At 37.3% G+C, this 22,294-nt stretch overlaps 1 protein-coding gene across 13 annotated transcripts; it reads left to right on the forward strand.

Annotated features, from left to right (window-relative positions):
• The first annotated feature begins 250 nt into the window (after positions 1-250).
• LOC105421032 (protein HLB1-like) lies at positions 251-21,408 on the forward strand. Of its 13 annotated transcripts, XM_088847745.1 has the most exons (10): positions 251-3,349; positions 7,654-7,784; positions 10,948-11,076; positions 11,503-11,538; positions 12,722-12,841; positions 15,425-15,596; positions 17,449-17,480; positions 17,584-17,656; positions 18,347-18,453; positions 21,118-21,408. In XM_088847745.1, exons 3-9 carry the CDS (start codon positions 11,032-11,034, stop codon positions 18,349-18,351), a joined length of 483 nt encoding a protein of 160 aa, XP_088703871.1. In that variant the 5' UTR covers positions 251-3,349; positions 7,654-7,784; positions 10,948-11,031; the 3' UTR covers positions 18,352-18,453; positions 21,118-21,408. The 13 variants fall into 13 exon arrangements, with proteins under 13 accessions (XP_088703871.1, XP_088703873.1, XP_088703877.1 ...); XM_088847747.1 differs by lacking the exon at positions 17,449-17,480 and having other exon boundaries at positions 15,425-15,613; XM_088847751.1 differs by lacking the exon at positions 10,948-11,076.
• The last annotated feature ends 886 nt before the right edge of the window (positions 21,409-22,294 follow it).

Consider the following 22,294-nt stretch of genomic DNA (forward strand, 5'->3'; position numbering starts at 1 on the left):
ACTTAAAAAATAATGTAGATCAATATATATTGAAAATATTAAAAATTGATGGTCCAAAAATACGTTACAAAATATATTATTATCGAAACTTAAAATCCATTTTTTTCTCATCTCCATACATCATGACAAAGTCGTGATTGTCAATTTGAGGATATTTAAACATCGAAACAACCTATTCTAATGAAATTTTTGTGGTAGTCTCTAACCTTGGTTCTATATAAACTTTTCCCCTTCAACATACATGGCTGATAAATCAAAGTGGGGCATAAGTTTGAATAAGGCCTTCAAAATCCAATGAATCACACCTGTGAAGCCAACCAATATCCAGAGTGAAAAGCCTTACTTTTGAATAATCGGTCCAAAATTTTCCACACTCCACACTCCACACTCCACAGTATATTGTCGGCTCTCTGATGCTCAACGATAAATGACCACAGGGCAAAAGAAAGTGTAAGTGATGAGACTCATTCACTGTTTCTCACTCTGAGAAAGAGAGAGAGAGAGAGAGAGAGGCAGAGAGGCCGTTGTTTCCCTCAGTATATCTTAGTGAGAGAGGAGAAATGGCAGAGACCGCAACAATATATCTCTTAAAAAAAATTGGAGGACTGCTCAGTGGCGAATTGAAGCTCTTTTCTGGAGTGGAAGATCAAGTAGGATGGATCGAAGATGAGATCGAAGGCACGAGAGTGTTCCTAAAGAGGGCCGATAAAGAAAAAGAGAGAAAAGAAGGGGTGGATGTTTGGGTTCGTCAAGTGTGAACTGTGTTCTATGATGCTGAGGATGCCCTCAGCGAACTCATTTGGAGGAAGGTGACTTTAGAATTGCAGCAGCCAATGCGATGCATGGAGTGCTTGGTCACTCTGCTTCAATTTATTGAGGAAATCAAAATCAATCATCAGTTTGGTAGCACAATAAGGTGTGGAAGCTCGTGTCAATGCCATGGACATGAGGAAGAATCGACTTGACCTCCAAAGAGAGGATGGTGAAGCGAGCAGTTTGAATGCCATGACTTGACTGCAACAAGGGAATCTCCATCAACAATTTCCTCTTTGGTAGAGGAAGCGCATTTTGTTGGAATCGAAAAGAAAGTAGAAGAACTCAAAGGATGGCTAGCAGACGGAGATCCGCGACTCAAGGTAATCTCCATCCTGGGCATGGGTTGGGTTAGGCAAGACTAGCGCTTGCTAATAGAATTTACAATGCTGACTTTTTTAAGAAACATTTTGTTTGTCGTGCTTGGGTCACAGTCTCGCAATCGTTTAACAAAATAGAGACTTTGAATGGCAAGATTTGATAAAGAGCATGAAAGGGATGAATCATTCATGTTTAGACAATAGGAGGTATCTTGTGGTGTTAGATGATGTGTGGAGGGAGGTACATAGTGTATTTCCTGATTTATACAACGAAAGCAGATTGACCCTCTTCCGCAAGAAGGCATTTTGGAGGGAAAATGATAACTTATATCCTTGAGAGTTGGAGAATGTCGAGAGGCTAATTGTTAAGGAATGTGATGGACTCCCCTCGCCATTGTCACCATGGGAAGTATGATGTCGAGAGCACCCAAAGCAATACATGCTTGGGAAAAGGTTTGCCGCAGTCTTGTATGGGAATTGCACAAGCATAAAGATGTGAGGGGTATTTTGATGCTGAGTTACAGGGATTTTCTTATATTGTTGTTTGTTCTCAGAGGACTATGAAATTCCTCGTTTCAAATTGATTAGGCTTTGGGTTGCGGAGGGATTTATAGAAGGAAAGAGAGGAATAACAGAGACGGAAGTCGCTGCCGATTACTTCAAAGAGTTGTTGGATCGAAGCTCGTGAAATTTGGTACAACTGGGCATGTTAAAACAATCCGCATACATGATGTGGTACAAAAGCTAGATGTTTGGAACATTTTGCGATGACAAAAATAAGAAATTTGCCGATAAAACCCGGCACATCGCTATTCAAAACGATGCTTCAAGTGTACCTACCATGAAGGAAGTGTCCTGTCTTCGAACATTTTTACTATTCGGTTCAGAAACATTATCACCCTCATATTTGAGTCGATTGTTTTCTAGCTCTAAATATTTGAGGGTTTTGGATCTATAAGGTACTAAGGTTGAGTGCCTTCCAAAATGAAGTAGGACACCTAGTTCACTTGAGGTATGATGGACTAAGAGATACAGGACTTGAGAAGGTCCCAAACGCTTTGGGGAACTTGACAAGTTTGCAAGTCTACATTAGACTTGGGGGGATTCGGAGGAGAACACCCAAGGGAAATCTCAAAACTAAAAAGCTTGAGGTATTTTTATTTCTCTAATTATTCATTTGGTGGTGCCGTGCCGTGCCGTGATGGCTCCAAATGGAATGAGGAATTTCAGTGAACTCCGAACATTAAAGTATATATGCAAGCAGGTGACTCAAGCATTGCTAGAGAATTGGGGTGCCTCGAACATTTGCGAAAATTATATATTTGCTTAGAGAGGAGCCAAGATGGGGTGGTGGAGCTGTGGGAATCCATCACTGCGTTGCTTTGCTTGCGCATAGATTCCATGGAATCGGAAGCTTTTCTACCCATCACCTCCGACCGCTCTTGAAAGGTTAGAACTCGATTGTTGCCTGCCAATCGAGAACCTACCCAATTGGTTTGGGGTTGAATCTCTCCCATGCCTCTCTAAACTAGTCTTATATGGGGTGGTGGAGCTGTGGGAATCCATCACTGCGTTGCTTTGCTTGCGCATAGATTCCATGGAATCGGAAGCTTTTCTACCCATCACCTCCGACCGCTCTTGAAAGGTTAGAACTCGATTGTTGCCTGCCAATCGAGAACCTACCCAATTGGTTTGGGGTTGAATCTCTCCCATGCCTCTCTAAACTAGTCTTATACAATGCCCACATGACCCCTTCCTTGTCCTTCAAACCCTGCCCAATCTCATGTACCTCCATTTAACCTACAACTCTTATGTTGGCAAGCGCATAGGAGGTAAATGTGACGCTGCTGCCTTCCCTAAACTTCAAATACTCTATTTAGAAGAATGGGAAGAAGTGGAGGACAGAGCCATGCCTATGCCTATGCCTATGCCTCCAAAGATTATATATTTAGGGGGTTGCCTCAAGGCTTCCAATACCTCTTCACCCTTGAAGAGTTGTATCTTTCGGACATGGGAGATAGATTGATTTGTTAGCCGATTAAAGAGAGCTTCAGGTGAGTAAAGACCGTTTCAAAGTGCAACACATCTCCACTGTTTGAGTTCGGTTATATAGAGATAGGAAAATTGTTGATGAAGATTTGTAGAGAAGGGAAAAGGGTTTATGGAGATTTGTAGAACGCATCCTCTGGTCGCGCCCTTATCAGAATCAATCAATGGTACTCCTCTGCATTCAATAAACTCTCTCTTTCTAAATAGAGGCTATTCATTATTTTGTAGATAATCCATCCATCTAGTTCTTTTTCTTGGATTACTAACCTCAATTTTTTTAAATGGTTTACTTTTTCAAATAAATGTTCTGATCGATTCTTGTGAGTTCCTTTCTTTCTTTGTAGGTTTTTTTTTTTTAGTTTTTTTGAAAAAATTACAAAAAACCCCTCAAGACAACTTACCCCCAACTAACCTTTTCTCTCACTTTTTCCCACAATCACTTTCCCTCGCAAAAACCCCCACCCCCTAAAGGTAAAAAGCTGTTATTTTTTGGACGGAAATATCATTTCCTATATAAAAAAAAAGGGTCAATTGACGGTCCCAAGTAGCGTATATACTACCAGAGCATGTGTCAGAGTGACCTATTCAACCGCCGGAGCGCTATGGCTCCAGAAGGTGTACTGCTGGAGCGAGTCCTTGTAGTGCCGGAGTGTGTGTCTTCATTGCCGGAGCGTTTAAATGAACTGCCGAAGCGCGAGTCGTGGGTAAAATCCACGAGAAAAGAGTCAGCGGGTAAAAGCCACGAAGAAAAAGAGGGGGCAGCAGTTTAGTTTTTTTTTTTTTTGTTTTGGATCGGGGGTTTTGCGAGAAAAGATGGTTATGGAAAACAAAGTGAGAGTAAAGGTTGGTTGGGGGTAAGTTGCATAGATAGTATACTTGAGGGGGGTTTTTGTAATTTTCTCTTTTTTTTTTTCTTTTTTTTTTTTTTCGCAATGGGATTAAAGTGACATGATTAATAAAATGCCCAAAGTTGTGCACATCCCTCATTTGATATCAATTCTTCAGAAATCGATCTATAAGATCCCTATGAAATTTTTTATTGGTTTGGTTTGTTTTCTCCTCTGCAGAAGAATAAAGGGTTTCTCTCTATAAAAAATTCTTTTAATTTCTTGGCACACTTTGGCCTTTTTGCTTGTTGCGCTTTTTGCTTGTCCTTTACATGTTGGTTTGTTTTCCTTGCTAGAATATTGAACTTAGATGTGACGAAAAAATAAAGAAAAGAGCAACCCTGGTGATGAATGAGAAAAAATCTCTCCAACCCAGTGTTACTCCTTTTGCACTCTTAGCCCATGGATGTATCTTTTGCTTTTTTATGAGCATACAAACGTGAATGATTCTGAAAGCCTGTATTTTCCAAAATGCTCTCATTTTTGCATAGTTTTTGTTTGTTTGCTTTGACTTGCTACTCGACTAAGCAATACTCAAAGAATACATTCTTTCTAATGAAAGAGAATAGTACCTGGTTGATGGTATCAAATAATCCAATATAGTTACACATTGGTAATTTGGTCATGGACTTATAATTCTCTAGAGTAAAAAGTCATCGTAGATGTATTTGGGTTTTGCAGCAAAAGACATGGAAACTATAATAATTCATATTTGGTCTATAAGACCATTAATCTTATTTGTCGTCTTAAAACCAATAAATTAGGGGTTTTACATTTATATGCTCTAATTTTCTGTTTCCCGTTTTTTTGGATTTTTCTGAATTATTTCTTGCCATAATTTTTTTTTTTTCATAATCCTCCTTTTTGTATACGTTTTTGTTTTTTTTATCTTTTAGAGGCTTTTAATGATGTTTATAACTTCTGCTTTTTACTGGTTTTTAATTCTTTTAAACTTTTTTGTTGAATTTTTGGGTAATTTAAGTTGTTTATGGGCTTGTGCATGATTTTGATGAGTCCATTTGAACTTGTTAGAGTTATTTGGCTCGGCCAGGGGCCAAGTCCTGATCCCGAGCTCAGTCTTTTAACATTGATACAGATCGATGGAATTCTTAAACCATCTCATATGATTTACATTGCTATGGACTTCTGATGGATATCTACAGAATTCATAAACTAACTCATATAATTTACATTGCTATGGACTTGTGACATGGGCTTTAACATCACATGAGAATTCATTCTTTGTATTACATGTATATCTCATGGTTGTAACAGCATGCAACTTCTAATTGAGCCTGGATATGTTTGACTTTTCATAAAACAATCCCATATAATTAAAATGGGTTTTTTCTTTGTTATGGACTTGTAATTATGAAAGTTGATCCGTTTATTCTATACCAATTTAATGTGATCATTATGCACAAGATTGTTTTTCTCCTGATTACTCTTTTTACTGATAATAATGATGACAAGATGTCTAATCTTCTCCTCGTGCTTACATTGATCTTGTTTGTTTATCTATTTGTCTAAATCATTGTGACTTATCACCCCTCTGCAATCTATCATGTAAAGTTTGGTATGGATTCTATTTGTTTTGTGGAGATTTTTACTAATTTTTCTGATAAGTTTTTTTACATGAATAATCATATGTGCATTTTATAAGGGTGAACTTGGAGAAGAAAACATGTTTTTACTCAATAGAACTTGTTTATCTGTATGTTGTGCAACTTGATGCATTTTCCTCTCTTAGAAATTAAGCATGTTACGTACTAAAAACAAAGGAAATGAAGTACAAAAGTACACTTCCGCATGCTGATATTGGAACATGCAATTTGAGCACAATAATACCAAACATGGGATTACTGACTTTCTACACACATGCTTTAGCAGTTTGGTCCTTTGCAACCTTTGTGCTTCCCACATGACCCTATTTTATTGTCTATTAATGCCTTGTAGATGCTACCTTTGAAATATGTTTTATTTCACTTAAGAGATGTAAGTTAATGTAATATTTGAGCTAGGGCTTGAGCACCAAAAAGTCCTATTTTTCAACACTAACCATGGGAATGCGGCATTCTGAGGGATCTTCGGTTTCCAGAACCTCTGTATACCGGGGTAGACTGAGAATAATCTATCTTGACAGAGTTTAACATGGATTTGACAGTGAAGCTTCCCAGGAGGGTGAGTTCTCAAATGATCTCATCTGCTTCACTTGGAAAATAAAAATCTGAGTTCAGGGCCTCCAATAGATGGATATACTGGTTGGCCACCGCATCATTCACCCTTTCTAAAGCATAGAGTTACTTCCCACACCCAATTGGAAAGGCCTCCTAAAATGGAGTCCCACATTTTCAAGTGTTTCTCCCTGTTAGATGACTGGGTACTGAGGATGTTGTGGTCCATTCCCAAGCCACTTGGAATTCAAAAAACTTGTGCTTGCACCATCCCCCATCAAGACTTTGCTATAGCAATCAAATAAATCTCTAGATTGGTTAAAATGGCCGTCCAAATGTGAAAGGCAGGGGCATGCTTGTTCATTTTCTTCACCAATCTCTGTTCCTCATCCACGCCATACTTCGATTCGACAAAGTTGGTCCAAGGTTGCTTAGTGTATTGAACCACTCTCCACCACCACTTCGTCAACAATGCGTCATTACTAATATTAGCCTTCTGACTCAAAGGCTCCCTGCCTGTTTGGAAAGATTCACTTCTCCCATTTGACAAGATGAAACTTTCTGCCATTAGATGACTCACTCCAAAGGAAGTGCTTCATCATCGATTCCAACTTTCTATTAAGTGCTCTGGGCATTCTTAACAAAAACAATGTTGTATGTCTGCATGCTGTGTCACTTGATTTGTTTTCCTTTCTTAGAAAATGGATCATGTTACGTACCTAAAACAAAGGAAATGACATAGAAAACAATTTCACATGTTAATCCTGTAGCATGCAATTTGGGCACATTCATAATACCAAATGTCCTGATAATCAAGTGAATCCATCACATATGACAAGTAGGATAACTGACTTTTTCACACTGAGATTTACCACAAGGTGAAAATTTTCTTTTCTCCATGTTGGTCAGTCACCTATATCTACTCAGCAAAGCAATAAGTATTTCTATCTCCCGTCAAATGAGATATGCGCTGTCCAAACAATGCATTTTTTAAGTCTCAACTGTGACATGGTAGTGTAACATGGTTAAGCCAGTATGGCTTTAAACGTGTGGATTTAAAAAGAAAAAAAAATAAGCCTATTTTTTACTGAGTTACCCTCTCATAGGGTGATCTTGGACTCTCTCTTACTTGTAATACTCTCCATTGTAACTCTCTCCCAGTAATACAATGTTAACCTTTATCAAAAAAAAAACTGGGACAATAAAAAGATATTGTTCATCACTCCACCTACAATGGTGAAAATGGTAACTTTTTTATTGTCATCAATAAGTTGGTAATTTTGAGTAAGTGGATTTACATAGGTTTCCAAGAACGCTTTACTGGGCATTTATATCATGCTGGTCACCTCGCTTTATCTTTTCTTTATGAGTTGCTGCTGTTAATTCAATTCTCTGCTCCCTTTTTATCAGGTCGTTCCATTGGAGACTGGCTGGATGATTGTTTCTTCTCGTGTGTGGTACTGCATTTTGTGCATTGAACAAAAGTACTGTTCGGTACTGTCGTGAGGATCTTTCAGTCTGAGCATGAAACGTCGCATAAGGTGTTGTATCATGAGGCTCTTGCATTTTTCTCTTTTGAACATTAAATACTGAATCTCAGCTCTCTTTCTCCCCTTTCTTTAAGTCTTTGGCAAGAAACTCATGTTCAATTGAATATTTAAGCGTTCAGAAACAGCACCATTGTCTTTGATTTCTGAATACTTTGTAAGGAGTGCTCCTTTGGCTCATGTGGCTATTTTGTAGGAGTGCTCCTTTGGCTCATATGACTATACATCCTTTTGAATCAACATAAAAAGGGCTCAACAATGAGGGCCAGGACAAGCAACGGGCTGGCTGCCAGTCTGGCTTGGGGCATTGGCTCCCTATAGTGCCGACATGTCAAAGGGGCCTAGCCCTGTTTTAGGTTATCATGTCAATTCCACTTCGGCTGGCCATATCCCAGCTTAGGCCGAGGCCAAACATTGTGGCCATGGTAGCCCGGCCCCCAGAACTTATTTTAGTTTTCTAAGGCTGGGCTGACTGTGCTTAGATTATATTTATATCTTCTAAACTGAATCTAATCATCTATAATGTGCAAATTTTTTGCTTACGCTTGCAAGCCTCTTCCCTTAAGTGTGTTTAAGCGTCATATTGTATGCATTGTGGATGCTTATAATTGCAGCTTAATTTTAGTATTTGCCTAATTACATCTTAGGTTATGAGTTTTCATCAGTGACTATGGTTAGTAATCATTTAAATTTCGTTCCTTTGAGGCATTTCAACTCTCTCTATCTCTCTCTGCTCTTTATTTTCCTCTTTTTTCATTAATTCTTTATTATCAATTGGTTCAGCATTATTGATTGCTTGGTTTGCTTGCACCAATGTTTAAAAAAGGGCTGATCGAAATTAAGAATTGTTGGAGACCTGCCAGTTCCCCTCAAAATCGAGAACCAGCCAATAAACCCCCAGAACCAATCGGTTTTTTGCCTGAATTTGGGTGTGGGACTTGATTTTTTTAGAGATCTGTGCTAAATTTAATGGTTATCCTTTGGGGTCCTACACACATGGGTGTGGGGGGGTCTCATAGGATCATTATTCCCAAAATAAATATCTCTTTGTATACATTTCCTATACAAATACCATGCGTGGATAGGGGTTACATAGTAATCATTTGATATGTTGGTCTTCCATGTAAATGTTTTCGATGAGAAAAGTCGAAGGAGGAGCAACAACCCTCCACTTAAGCCACCTACTTCAATTTATTTTTGATACAAGGCGGTCGGTCACAGTTAATCTAGACAATTGAATGTGAAATTGGGTGGCTGCATTTATTTCATTGGCTAAGCTCAAAGTTCAAAAAAAAATTTCTCAGTAAGCTCTTTCGACCTAGCTTACTGAAAATGGAGAGCGCAATAAGATGTTCTGGGTTCCTGTCACCCCTGGTTCTTTCTCAGTAAACTCTTTCCACCTAGATTACTAAGAATGGAGAGCGCAATAAGATGTTCTGGGTTCCTGTCACCCCTGGTTCTTTCTCAGTAAGCTCTTTCTACCTAGCTTTCAGACATGCAAACTCGGAAAATAACCCTTTGGTAATAGCCTCTAAAGCTTGGTTCTCCTAGTTCCCCTAAAAAATCCAGGCGTTCAAGTGGCTGGTTCTCACAAAAGAGAGTCCTCACAACTGACCAGCTACAGCAAGAGGTGTCCACATGCCTAACCACTGTGCAATGTCTAGGGAAGAAGAAGCTATCAGTCATCTCTTCATTTGTTATTTAGTCTTGGGCACCATCTGGTCCTCCACGGTCTGATGATTTGATGAACTTTGGGTGCTGCCCCAAACAGCCCAACAACTATTTGTGGAATTTTTTGGCCCCTTTTCTCTTCCTCCGGTCTTTTCCCATGGAACGCCACCCTTTTGGCCATGTTTTGGGTCATTTGGTTGGAACGGCCTTTGAAGGTCATGAGTCTCGGATAGAAAGGTTTAAGGATCATATCATCTCTACTGTGATTTTTGGCCTAGAATCGTAAATAGTTTAGTTGCTGGGCTTGAGCAGATTCTGATGAAAACTGGAGCGCAATCCCTGGGTACAAGCCATTGACAATTATGTGACCCAGTCATTGGGGTCCCTCCAGAGCTCAGTGTTGTCAAGGTTGGCAACCTTGGCCCAACAGGGGTTGGGCCATCTTCTGAGACAGCATGTCCCAAATGTTGATCTCTTTTTAGGGTGATGCTGCATGTTTGCTAAAGCACAGGTTCTTCTACAAGGTATAGAACTGTTGGATTGCGTCTGAAGCTATCTTTTGCTGTGGTAGGGGATTCCAAGAATGTTATCTCTTGGGCTCAAAGTCTCCTTCCTCCCTATGGAGGCTGGAACCGATTTTTGATGAAATTTGTGCCATCAGGAAGCACCTTCATGTTACCTTTAAGCACATGTAGAGGGAGGCCAAAGCAGCAGCAGATGCAATTGCAAAGGAGGGACCTGAAATTTTGTTACAATCCCACCCTATCCAGGGATTCGTACCATGTAATTGTTGGATCGGTTGTGCTAATTGTCCTTAATAGGAAGAATCGTATAATAAAAACGGGTAGGGGGCATTCTCCCCCACTGATTTACCCCAAAAAAAAAAGAAAAAAAAAAAAAGAGAGAGGAAGAATTGTATAAGGGCCAGAGCTTGTAGCTAAACTCGTACTTTAGATACAATACAGTAAATTTTCCTTAAAAAATGTGTTTTTTTATACCCTTTCTTCAATTGCAGTTGTGGATCCCATTATCATGCCTTTTGTGATTGATGGTGCTCACTTTATCCTGTGAGCGTCGATTAGACGAGGAGATCCATACTAGGTCTAATAAGGGTGAGGACCTTAAACTTCCCCTTAACGTGTCCAAAGGCCCAGTAAGGAGGTGGCTTGCGTTTGGTAGGCAGCCAGCGTAAAACTTTGTCACATCTTATCATGAATCCTGAACCTATGTTTACAATCGAAATCTAATTTACTTGATTTTATTTAGCAATATAAAACAATTAAATTTCCTTATTTTCACTTTAATGGTTATGATTAACTAGATTTTGGCATTCACACTTACACTGTGTAGAATTATTTGATTTGTTGTCACGTAACACATATTTCCCACAATTGTGACACATCTCACATGGGTCGAATTCTGAGCTTCATCAGCAGTTTTGTATATTTTTGTGGGGATCTGTGTGAATGTTTTCCAATTGCCTCAGGACAAATGCCCTGCTACCTGACAACTTCTGAGATGTTTGAAGTCATAGAAATTGATCGGAAATGATCAATTTATTCGAAAGGGTATGTTATTGTTGATGGTAACTTGGTGGATCAATTTATTCGAAAGGGTATGTCACACGTGAACTCTCTGTGTAGAATTCACTTAGCTTATTATTTGTGTTTTTGGACTTAATTAAGTGTAAGCATTCCCCTCACTGTATGAGCCACACCTTGGTCCACTTCACTTCTATCTAATGCAGATCTTTATGTAATTATGTGATTCATGTAGATGGAATGGAAGGATTTCAGTATATTCATTTCGTCTGGGATTTTATTTTCCTCTGGTTTTTTCATTCTTAATATTTTAAGGATTTCTATTGTACATAAATGCAAATACAAAAGTAAGACATTTAAATGCCTAAGAGCTTTCACTGGTATGCATATTATTCTGCAGCTTAATCAAACAGTTTCAAAACATACTTCTTACCAATATACCATATCTTGCTCTCTTCTGATAGCACAAGCTAACTTTAGATGAACTCTTTGTCATGTAGGTTTACCGCAGTGCCGTGAGGCTTGTTTGTTCGATGGTCAGTGACTTGACTCAATATAGAGCAAACTGCTGGTTATTCTTAAAATATGGTTATTCTTATGCAAAACCTTCCATTGGTTTTCCTGCATAATTAATCTTTATTTTCATGATTTTGTATTGTTTTAATACATTGATATTGGAATCAATAGCAACATATGAATCAAGCTACTGAAAGAGCTGTAGATGTACAATCAAAAAAAAGGAAAGAGCTCTAGATGTAATCCCCAGATGCTATTAATAATGCTTAATAATCATGCGTAGAAGTTATCCACATTTAGCAAATAGACATGCCACAAGGTTTTAGTATCATGTACTTTAGTCATAGTTTTGTTTATACTGACTGAAAGAGGAGCTTTATCTGTGTGTCTTAAAATTCACCTTCATTCTTGAGATTTTAGAGTTTTTCATTTCCTGAAATTCCAGGTTCTACAATGTCCTTGGACTTTTAGGTGTTATACTACTGGCTGCAAACTTGAAATACTCCACTACACATAAAATAGATATGGGAAATATTGATTGCTATACACGTGGTTCTTTGTTCTCAATGTTGAAATTTCTACTATTGAGAACAAGAATCATTTGTCTTGTATCTTATTTGTCTCATTATAGTTTCCTGAAATTATACTGACAAAAAGAATTAAATACTGCATCTATGTTGTAATGTTTAATATTTTTTATGACCTTTTCATCTTTATAGTATTTAGTTACCTTAGTTTCTTGCTACACTATATGTTAGTTTCTTGCTACCCTATATGTGGTTCATCTGGACACCAAAAAGATGCCCATATATGTATCCCATTCGCTTGTATCTTTTTATATGAGGAATCTCTCTCTTGGAAATTCTATTTTCCCGATCAGTTATCTCTCTTGGAAATTCTCAAGGACTTCCTATTAAATGCATGCTTAGCTTTTTTTTTACCTAATTCTGAACCTCGCGCATTCTTGATTTCTACTCAAGCTAAGTTCAGAATATTCAGGAGTTTTTGCATTGCTACATACTGATCAAGCCAGTGAGGCAGATTATAGGATTTGTTGTTGAAATGCATCACCTAGATGAAGGGATGAAATATTTTTTATTTCCAGAACAAAAATGTGCGAATTTGCATGGATAATCTATTTTAGTTTTATGTCAAGTTATGCCTGTCTTTGTTGCTTCATTAATGCAGTTAACTGTTTGGCAGCTTCCTTTGCCTTACATAAAGGTGGGATATTTGACCTCACCACCTACAGGGAACCCATTTGCCCCCCATAATGATTGGAAGAGATCCCAATTTGTTTTGAACCATGAATGCCTTCAACAGGTAAAACTTTCTGTCGCATTGCTGTTCTCTCTAAATTACTTCTTGTAGTCCTACTCCTGTAAGATGGATGATATGCATTGAGTGAAGGGGGAATGTTATTTTGACCATTTAGTTGTTTTTAAGCAGTCCATACTACATACCCATACGCAATCATGTCATGTGAACAGTAAGTTTGCATCCAATCTTTTTTAATTCAATGGAAGCTACATAGTCTCTATTTATGATTGAGCCTTTATCCTGCATGTCATTTTGCTTCACTTGTCAAGCGAGAGCATGTATGTAACTACAAATTTTCCATATGTACTATTGTATTGTCTGTCATGTGACTCTCTATAAATCAGTTCAGCTTTTGTTTTTATTCACCCTTCATGGCACCACCAATTAAAAATGAACACCAAGTACTTGATGTACAGCAATTTCTAATATTTGGTGAGAAATATCTGATGTTGAGCTAGTGTTTTCTGTTCTCTTTATTTTCAATGCCCTTTTTGGACTTCTATTCTGTAATTGCTTGGGCCGCTTAATTGATCGTGTTCGAATTTGCATTGCATGCTACTATGCTTTTTCTTTTTTTCTTTTGCTTTCGAGTAGACCATGTCCTTGTGAGAATTCTTACTTCATGAGTTGTAGGGAGGGACTTATGTCTCCAAAAACAGAAACTAAAGCAAGTGTTGGATTCAAAGCTGGTGTTAAAGATTATAGATTGACTTATTATACTCCTGACTGTGAAACCGTAGTTACTGAGATCTTGGCAGCATTCCGAGTAACTCCTCAACTTGGAGTTCCCACCTGAGGAAGCAAGAGATGTAGTAGCTGCTGAATCTTCCACTGGTACATAGACAACTGTGTGGGTCGATGGACGTACCAGCCTTGATCGTTATAAAGGTCGATGTTACCACATCGAACCCGTTGCTGGGGAAGAAAATCAATATATTGCTTATGTAGTTTATGCTTTGCCTTTTTGAGGAAGGTTTTGTTACTAACATGTTTATTTCCATCATAGGTAATGTATTTGGGTCCAAAGCATTTAATTATTCGAATGATTCAACAGAATCATTTCATCATTTTGTTTAATGATTGTAACGGCAGAGTAGGAATTCTTATTTTCAAATGTTATCAGAAGGTTTTGCAGTAATTGTGGAAATTCCATTCTCGATGCGATTAGTAGCACTGTCTAGGAGGCATCAGCAGAAGTGAGCATGAGGTTGTCATATCCACATTTGCATATAGGAAACCTATCAGAAATTTAATGGATGGAGAGCTAAGTTGTTTTGAGACATTAATGGGGAGCTAAGTTTCTTGTCCCAAATGCAAACACTAGCTGGTAATACATGGGCTTTCCATGTTACAGAACCCAATTTGGATTCCTGATACTTCAGTGTGTATAGGAATTATTGAACCTTGGAATCATGCAATGGCATGTTAAAGTCATTTTATTTGGATGGTGTGTATCCTTTAGAAGTCTACTCGGTTTGAAGGAAAAGGCTAGGAATTGAACAATCCGTATGTCATGAGTAGGTTGAGTTGAAGCCACCGGTTCTGACAACTCAACGACAATGTATATTAATACTCTGCCTTGGGAGAGAGGGTGGATCCAAATATTACGACTATGAGAATATGTCAAGACAACCAAAGATGAATCTGCATCTCATTCTGGATCTCTGTGATTTTCAGACTCTTCTTTTTGACATGTCATTCATGAGAATCTGATGTGTTTCAAGAGACTATGGTAGATAAGGTCTTCAGAAACTTCAAATTGACTTCGACTTCATTCACATTGCCAAAATTGTTAAACGACAAGGTCCCCATAGTCCCCTTTCTTCATTGTTGAGTCCTTTAGATTCCAATAAATTGCCATTTAAATATAGGACCCAGTTTCTATGCGGCCAAGCTCGCATATGAAGAAATGCAGGCTTCTTAATAAATCTATTTTTGAGATGGATTTTAAGACTTAATTTTTAAGGACATATAATCTCTAACAGAAAGATCATGAATATGAAAAAATAAATAAATTTTAAAAATTTAAAATAATAATTCTATTAAGAAAACATTTGGACTGTCAGTTTCCCGCTTGAAACAATTTTCCTTTAAATATATGTATTACTAAAAGTTGCCCAGAACTACTACTATCCTATTATGTGAATGTGCTGAAGAAATACTTGATTTTGAAGCATATATAACTTAAGAGTGTGGAATGATTTCAAAAGATTAATGTGTACCTAGATGGCAATTACAGATATACCAAAATCCCATCAAAGCTAATGCAAATTATTTAACAGCTCTTACATGTAGGATGTATTTTCCCACTGTCCCCTCTTTTCCTGCACCCAGGTATCAAACTAAACCAGGATGATGGAACTTAAGAAGGGAGGGTTTGCATATGAAACATTTGGTAGTCAATAATGGCTTTAAGGAACATATCCAATGTGAGGATTATGTACAGGATAGGAAGGATATATTAAGATTGTCAGGGAAAAGAAATGGGAGACCCTGGAGTCTTTTAGTGACTGCCATGTACTTCTCTATATATATATTAATTATTTGATAATACATGTGGATAATTAAAAAGACTACCATTGACAGGTAAGCAGGGGTGAGCCAAAGCAATCCACACAGAGTCCTTCAGCCATGTTAACAAGCACCACACATATTGAAAAACCTCTCATCAAAGTTGATATTCTGGATATAACATCAATATCAGCATGTGCAGATCTTACATTACCTCCAGCAACGGGCCTTTGTATTGATACAATAGGTGGGCCATTATACATGGTAAATATTCTCTTTTACTCCCCTGTCAGTCTTGAACATCCGCCTTTTTCTTTTTTCCTCCAGAAAAGAGAAAGGAGAGTGAGTTTGGCTTTCATAATTCGGTAGTACTCTTTGAGTTGTGCGTCATTGTTTTCATATGTATTGCACATCCATTAGCATGGTACTAGAAACTTCTTGATAACTGTGAACAAATGGAAGCAAGGGTGGCACTAGTTTCCTGAGTTTTCGAAATCATTATAGGGAAAAGGGACAGTGAGCTGCCTGGAGTGCAGAATAGTATAGGCCAGAGGCTCAGGCGAAACTTTAACAGATCCGATGACCAGCTGGCATGGAACTGTTTCATTTTCAATTTTATTTTTGTAAATCTGATTTGACCTGAAATTCTGGGGACTTGTGAGCCTCACCTAGGTGCACCTGAAAAAATAAAAAAGAAATATTCTAAAAGAGAAACCAAACCTCGTCCCTATCGGTGAATGCTGATGACCGATGGTTAAATCTAAGCCATCTGGAGTACAGCTCACAAAATCTTGATAAATATATATATATAGGAAAAGCTGGGAACAGTGCTCTAGTTGAGAGCTATAGTGTAAGTCCAACAGCCCAGATTGAATCTGGGCCGATCTGACGGTCACGACTGTATTTCGTAATATAATTTTATTTTTTTCTACAAATTTAAATCACATGAAATTTTAGGCGTCCACTCTTCTCATCAAGGCACACCTAATAAAAATATTAAAAGAACAATTCGTAAAAAAAATAAATTGACCAAAATACCCCTAAAAGTTTTAGGGGTATTTTGGTCAGTTTTTTTGCGAATTATTCTTTAAATATTTTATTAGATTCTCCTATTTTAAAGAATAGATGCTCAAAATTTCAAGTAATTTGGATTTTTAAGAAAAAACTAAAATTTGAACAGGAAATGCAATCGTGACCATTGGATAAGCCCAGATTCAATCTGGGCCATTGATGTAGCCATCAGCTGGTGGGCTGTTCCCATCTTTTCCCGATATATATATATATATATATATATATATATATATATATATATCTCGAGAGAGAGAGAGAGAGAGAGAGAGAGAGGGAGAGAGAGAGCAAAACTTAAAAGTTGCCCATGAGTGAATTTCTATCGCATTTACTCAGACTTATCACTGTCTAAATTCCATCAGACGGCCACTATAGTCATCTCATAGATCTACCGAATCAAATTGACTCAGAATTTTGAGCGCATGCAGATCTCACCTCGGTACACCCACAATAAAAAATATAGAGTTATTACCAGAAAATAAGTTGGTCAAAAAAGCCTGGCAACATTCATGGGGTATTTTGGTTATTTTTATTGTTTGAATTATTTTCTTTAGGTGCATCTAATTGAGGCCCATGTATCTCCAAAGTTCTATGGCAATCTGATATGTAAAAAATAAATAAAAATTCGAACACAATCTGACGATCATGTCCAATTGGGATGGCGATTAGTCTGTTAGCTCTCTCTCTCTCTCTCTCTCTCTCTCTCTCTCTCTCTCTCTCTCTCTCTTTCGTTGTGTGTGTGTGTGTGTGTGTTTAGTCCAATAAACCTCTGGCCATTACTGTAGCAATTGTGATGGACCCACAAAGGCTCCAAATAGTGTTCAAATCAGTCTCATTCAACTAAAAACAGAATTGGAGATATCTAAAATGAACTAGGACTTGGAACTTTGAAAGAGCTCCATATCCCAGAACCATTCATCAAATGGATGATCCAAATTGGATCTTGGGTTTGAGTTTGATTTGGAGCATATTGAGGTTTAAATCAAAAGTTTTTGGTTATTCTGAAGGAGACTGATTTTGGGTCCTTGTAGGTCACCCAACCAATCTGGTGGATTTGAGGGAGGTACTATCACTATAGTATTGGCCCTCGTCATCATTAAATATTCTTCATTATGTTCTCATATTCCTGTGTTCTGAAATTTATTCTCTCAAATTTGCGGTTTCAGGTTGCTGATACGTGGGAATCCATGGATGGGTGGCTAGATGCAATTCGTCTGGTGTACACCATCTGTGCACGTGGTAAAAGCGATGTTCTAGCGGGTGTTATAACAGGCTGATTCATTGATAATATTGTAGTTTATCCAAGGATGTTGTCTGATTCACTAATCGCTCAAATTTTCCTTTCAAAATATATCTTGGCAATTTTCGGTTGAGTTATTTTTTCTGTTTTAGATATCAGTTAAGACTTAAGACTAATGTATTAGCATTGTGAAAGTGTCGTCACTCAGATGTTTGTCAAAAACCCAATTTCCGTGCCAAATTTTTATTTTTATCTCTAACTTAAGGTTAAAGGTCCAACTCTGCACATCCCATCATGCTTTCGGAATGCAAGGCCTAATAGTAATTGATCCTTGCATATCTGCTAGATGAAGGCTGAATTATTTTGTTGGCCCGATACCAATGCCTATGATTTTCTATATATGCTTTCTCACTGACCAGAAGTGTCTATAAACTGAATCAGCCATGCTAACAGGCATTGACTGTATTATCTGCCTCAATGGACCTGCTGGTAGGTGTTGAAAGCCTACAAAAATATTTCATATAAATATGCAGCCTGGATGATTGTGTTTTTACAGATTTGAGAGATTCCTCATAAGACTAATATGAGGGATCTGTACAAAGAATAAATTTAGCCATGAGTATTGAAATATCTTGACAATGTGATGATGTATGCTGAAAATGTCAACAATATTCACATTTGTTGTACAGACTAGTGAACAAGAAGACGGGATACAAAGTAACTTAGATGTTTATGCTTGAAAGCAAACTGTTTGTGATCCAGGAGAAAGTTGGCTGCTTTTATTTTTCAGTGAAAGGTAACAAATTTGGCGTCTTATACTTTCATCTTTAACAGCATAATATCCTTGCCATGTATTTATGCCTGTTGATGTGTGAGAAAGATACAGAGAGAGAGAGAGACAGAGAGAGAGTGAATCGTATTTTGAAACCCATTTTCCTGTCTAGCCCCTTATTACATGAACCCGTCTAATAAATTGACCATTTCTATTCCATTTTGCTATTTCATGTTGTCATTTCATTTCTTATCAAGAAAAAAAATATATCATGTCTTTGGGGCATATTTCACCATGCCCCTAGGGAGCATCCTCCGGACGATTAGCATTGGGCAGTAGAGATTGAATGGTGTATTATTCAATCAGACTGTTCCAACTCAACTCTCACAAGAATGCCCCTACTTTTAGAGGATCAGGTCACTTGCAAACCTTTCTTTTTCTCAAATTTGCCCACCTCATCCTGTCCTAACATAATAATATGTACAATGATTTAACAGAGAAACCCATCAATTTCAAATTCCCATGCAACCTTATTTCAACATCTTGGGAAATATAAATCTCCTTTAAGTGCACTTAATAACAAAGTGAATTGATAAATAATTACATCGAGCACTCTATTGTGATTGCACTTTATGCTCCAACTAGTTTTATGCCTGTCCCCGAAACCAAATCCTCCACTTTATCCATCTTATTCTTTGAAATTATATATAGATGAGGAACATGAAATCTCAATGCTACTTCACCCATCCATTTATGGTTTCCAAAACCACGTTTTATCAACTTTTCCACCACCCATCTGGTGTTCCCCACAAATCGCTTGTTTGATTGTTGTCCAATCACTCTTCAAATATAGGAACACACCTACCTTGCGTACCATGCCCAATGAACAAAATATCTCTATCACCCTGCCTTGCGTACCATGCCCAATGAGCAAAATATCTCCATCAAAACCATACTTAGCAGATAACACTTCTTACATGGCTGTATCTTGCCTTGTGTGTTTCGTCAGCACCATTTAGTTAAGAGAATTCTATACATGAGAGCCAATCTTCTAACATCCAAATCAACATCTTTGATTGGCAGGCACACCTTATCCCAACTAACAATATGGTATTTCCTCTTGCTAGCATCACCTCCCCAAAGGAACGGTTTCATAAAGCGTGCTGAGTTGCTTTCCCCTCATTAAGCGAGAAATAAAGATATTAAATAAAAGAAAAAATTTATATAAGGTTGCGACCTTATAATGTAGAATTATATATGCACCTAAAAAATCTATCAGAAAGGTTGTTTTAATGTTGGAAAACTGGTGTGGTAATTTAGCAAATTGCAAGAGGGTTGATTCTTTGGGAAGTTTGGAAAGAGAGAAATAGAAGAGTGTTTGAACGGATATGTTTGCCTATAGAAAGTATTTTGGAGAAAATTTTTCCATTTGGCTTTCATGTTCAATCACAAAAGAGGGGAAAGATATTCTTAAAGTGGATGTTAGGAGAAATTTAACAAATCTTTTCTATTTAAGATCTTTTAAGTATAGGCCTTAAGGGAGATGGATACCCCCTACAATTGGGGTTTTTTAACTTAATTTTGATGGGAGCTCTTTAGGAAATCTAGGTCCTGCTGGCTTTGGAAGAGTGGTGAGGGATTGGAATGGATCTGTTGTCTTTTATTATGCAGACCCAATGGGAGACGAAACTGCAAATGGTGTAGAATCATTGGCTCTCTTCTATGGTTTAAAATTCTTTGTGGCAAGAAATTTAGGGTCTTATTGTGTGGTGGAACGTGATTCTTTGAATGTCATAAAGTGGTGTAATAAGGAAGAAAAACCACCTTAGGAACTTCGGTCCATCTTGTTACAAATTTGGGATATGTCTAGACGTTTCCTTTTCTCCTTCGTGCATGTCTTCCATGAGGCCAATGTTTTAGCAGACTTCCTTACCAAAGGATGAACTTCTTTAATTGAGACTGTCGTCTCAGATTTTGAATTTTTTTTAATCGTTGATTAATAAAGTTATGAATTTCCATCAAAAAAAAATGTCGGAAAACCCTCTAATATTTTGGAATTAAGGATAAATATAGAAATTTGAAAATTTTGAATTGAATTTCAAACTTTCTTAAAACGTTTTTATCCAAAAACATTCAAAATAGAAAAAAATTGAAAATAAAAGGGATAAAGATGGCAAGTTCTAAAATTTAAAAATTGGATGCACAAAAATAGAACCTTTTTAAAAATGGTTTTCTTTGGAGTAAAAGAATAAATGTATACAACTTTCCAAAAAAATATTGAATTTGGATGCAATAAATGGGAAGTTTTTTTTAACCGTTGTTTTTGAAAAATTCATTAAGACGTGCTTTTAACATTTTCACCAAAATAATGTGTTTTTTTCCCTATATTTTCAAAATAATGCAGTTTAAAATGTATTACAACAAAACGACACTTTGTAGAAAAAGTTACTTTTTTAACGATGACTTGCTAATTACAGTCTAGATAGAGTAGTGGAGGATGTAAGCCTTCCATTAGCTACTTGGAATAAAGAAGTCAAGGTTATATATAAAGAGATTGTCTACAAAGAAATAATTTATTTTTTGTACATGGAGATCACAATCATTTTTGTCCCTTAAAATTCAAAATGGGGTGGTTAAAAGAGTGTCATTGAATAGACGACTAATGACATCTGGGTATTGTTATCTCAGGTGTAGCTGAAGATGTATAGAAAATGCTCTTGTAAATCATGTCAATAAGGCTTTCACTTCTGAAGTTAAGTTCGCTTCTAGGATGGATCGCGTACCATTGAAAGCTCTATCGCCTGAAATAGTGCACCAAGTGGAAATTGATGTCATATTGCAGGAACTTAAGAAGGTCATCTTCTCGCTTTTCGGGTCATAAGGCACCTGGACCTGATGGTTTCCCATTATACTTTTTCCAGAAATATTGGAGCATGATTAATACATAATTGTTGCAAATGGTTAGATGCTTTTTGTTAAGAGGGAACTCTTTCAGGCAGTAAATTCCACGGATATCGCTTTAATTTTCAAGAAATCAGCTATAGTTGGTATATCAGATATCAGATATATTAGCCTTCTAACTAGGCTTTACAAAATTGTGGCTAATATTTTAGCTAAAAGGCTAAAGGTGGAGCTGCCAATGATTATATCAGATCCTCAATATGTGTTTATGCAATATCGTTTAATTACAAATAGCGTTTTGGTGGCTCCGAAATGTATCCATTCTAGAATTTTGAGCTAAATGTCAAGGGTGGTCATTAAATTAGATATGGAGAAAGCCTTTGACAAAGTGGAATATGGTGAAGAATGAGTTTTTGAGACAAATGAAGAAATTGGATTTTTGGATGCTTTTTTCAACCCATGTTTTCATTATGATCAATGATAGTTCTAAATGTTTTTTCAAAACCTCAAGGGGTTTACATCAAGGTGATCCTTTGTCGCCTTTTCTATTAACCCTATATGCTGAATACTTTAGCCTTTTGGATCAAAATGTGGAAGTGGGGGTAACTTATCGGGCTTCAAAGTTGCATTGGAGGTCCGTGTGTATCTCACCTCCAATACGCAAAATGACAGACTTATTTTCTATGAGGCTAATATGTTTCATGTTTGTAATATTTGCTAAGTTCCTAAAATATTGTAAAGTAGCTCTGGGGCTTAAAGTTAATTTTGAGAAAACTTCACTGATAGGTAACAACTGAAATGAGTCTCTTGTGAATGACTTAGCGGACTCTATGAGGTGTATGCCAATCTCAAATATCAGATTAACCGTTGCGGTGTGGGATAAAGAGATGCCAAGAGTATTGTTTAAACTGGATCTTGGGAAGCCTAAATATTTGTCTTTCGACATGAGAGTTACTATGTTAAG

Source organism: Amborella trichopoda, chromosome 9, assembly GCF_054954075.1.
Source record: "Amborella trichopoda isolate Santa Cruz 75 chromosome 9, AtrichopodaSantaCruz75HAP2 v2.0, whole genome shotgun sequence".
NCBI lineage: Eukaryota > Viridiplantae > Streptophyta > Magnoliopsida > Amborellales > Amborellaceae > Amborella > Amborella trichopoda.

Excerpts from the sequence above, each read along its gene's own strand:
- LOC105421032 (XM_088847743.1), top strand. The coding sequence starts at position 11,032 with ATGTTATTGTTGATGGTAACTTGGTGGATCAATTTATTCGAAAGG. Across the intron at positions 12,842-15,424 it reads ACCATGAATGCCTTCAACAG|GTAAGCAGGGGTGAGCCAAA; the intron begins GTAAAACTTTCT and ends TACCATTGACAG. Across the intron at positions 15,597-17,448 it reads CCTTTGTATTGATACAATAG|GTCACCCAACCAATCTGGTG; the intron begins GTGGGCCATTAT and ends GGGTCCTTGTAG.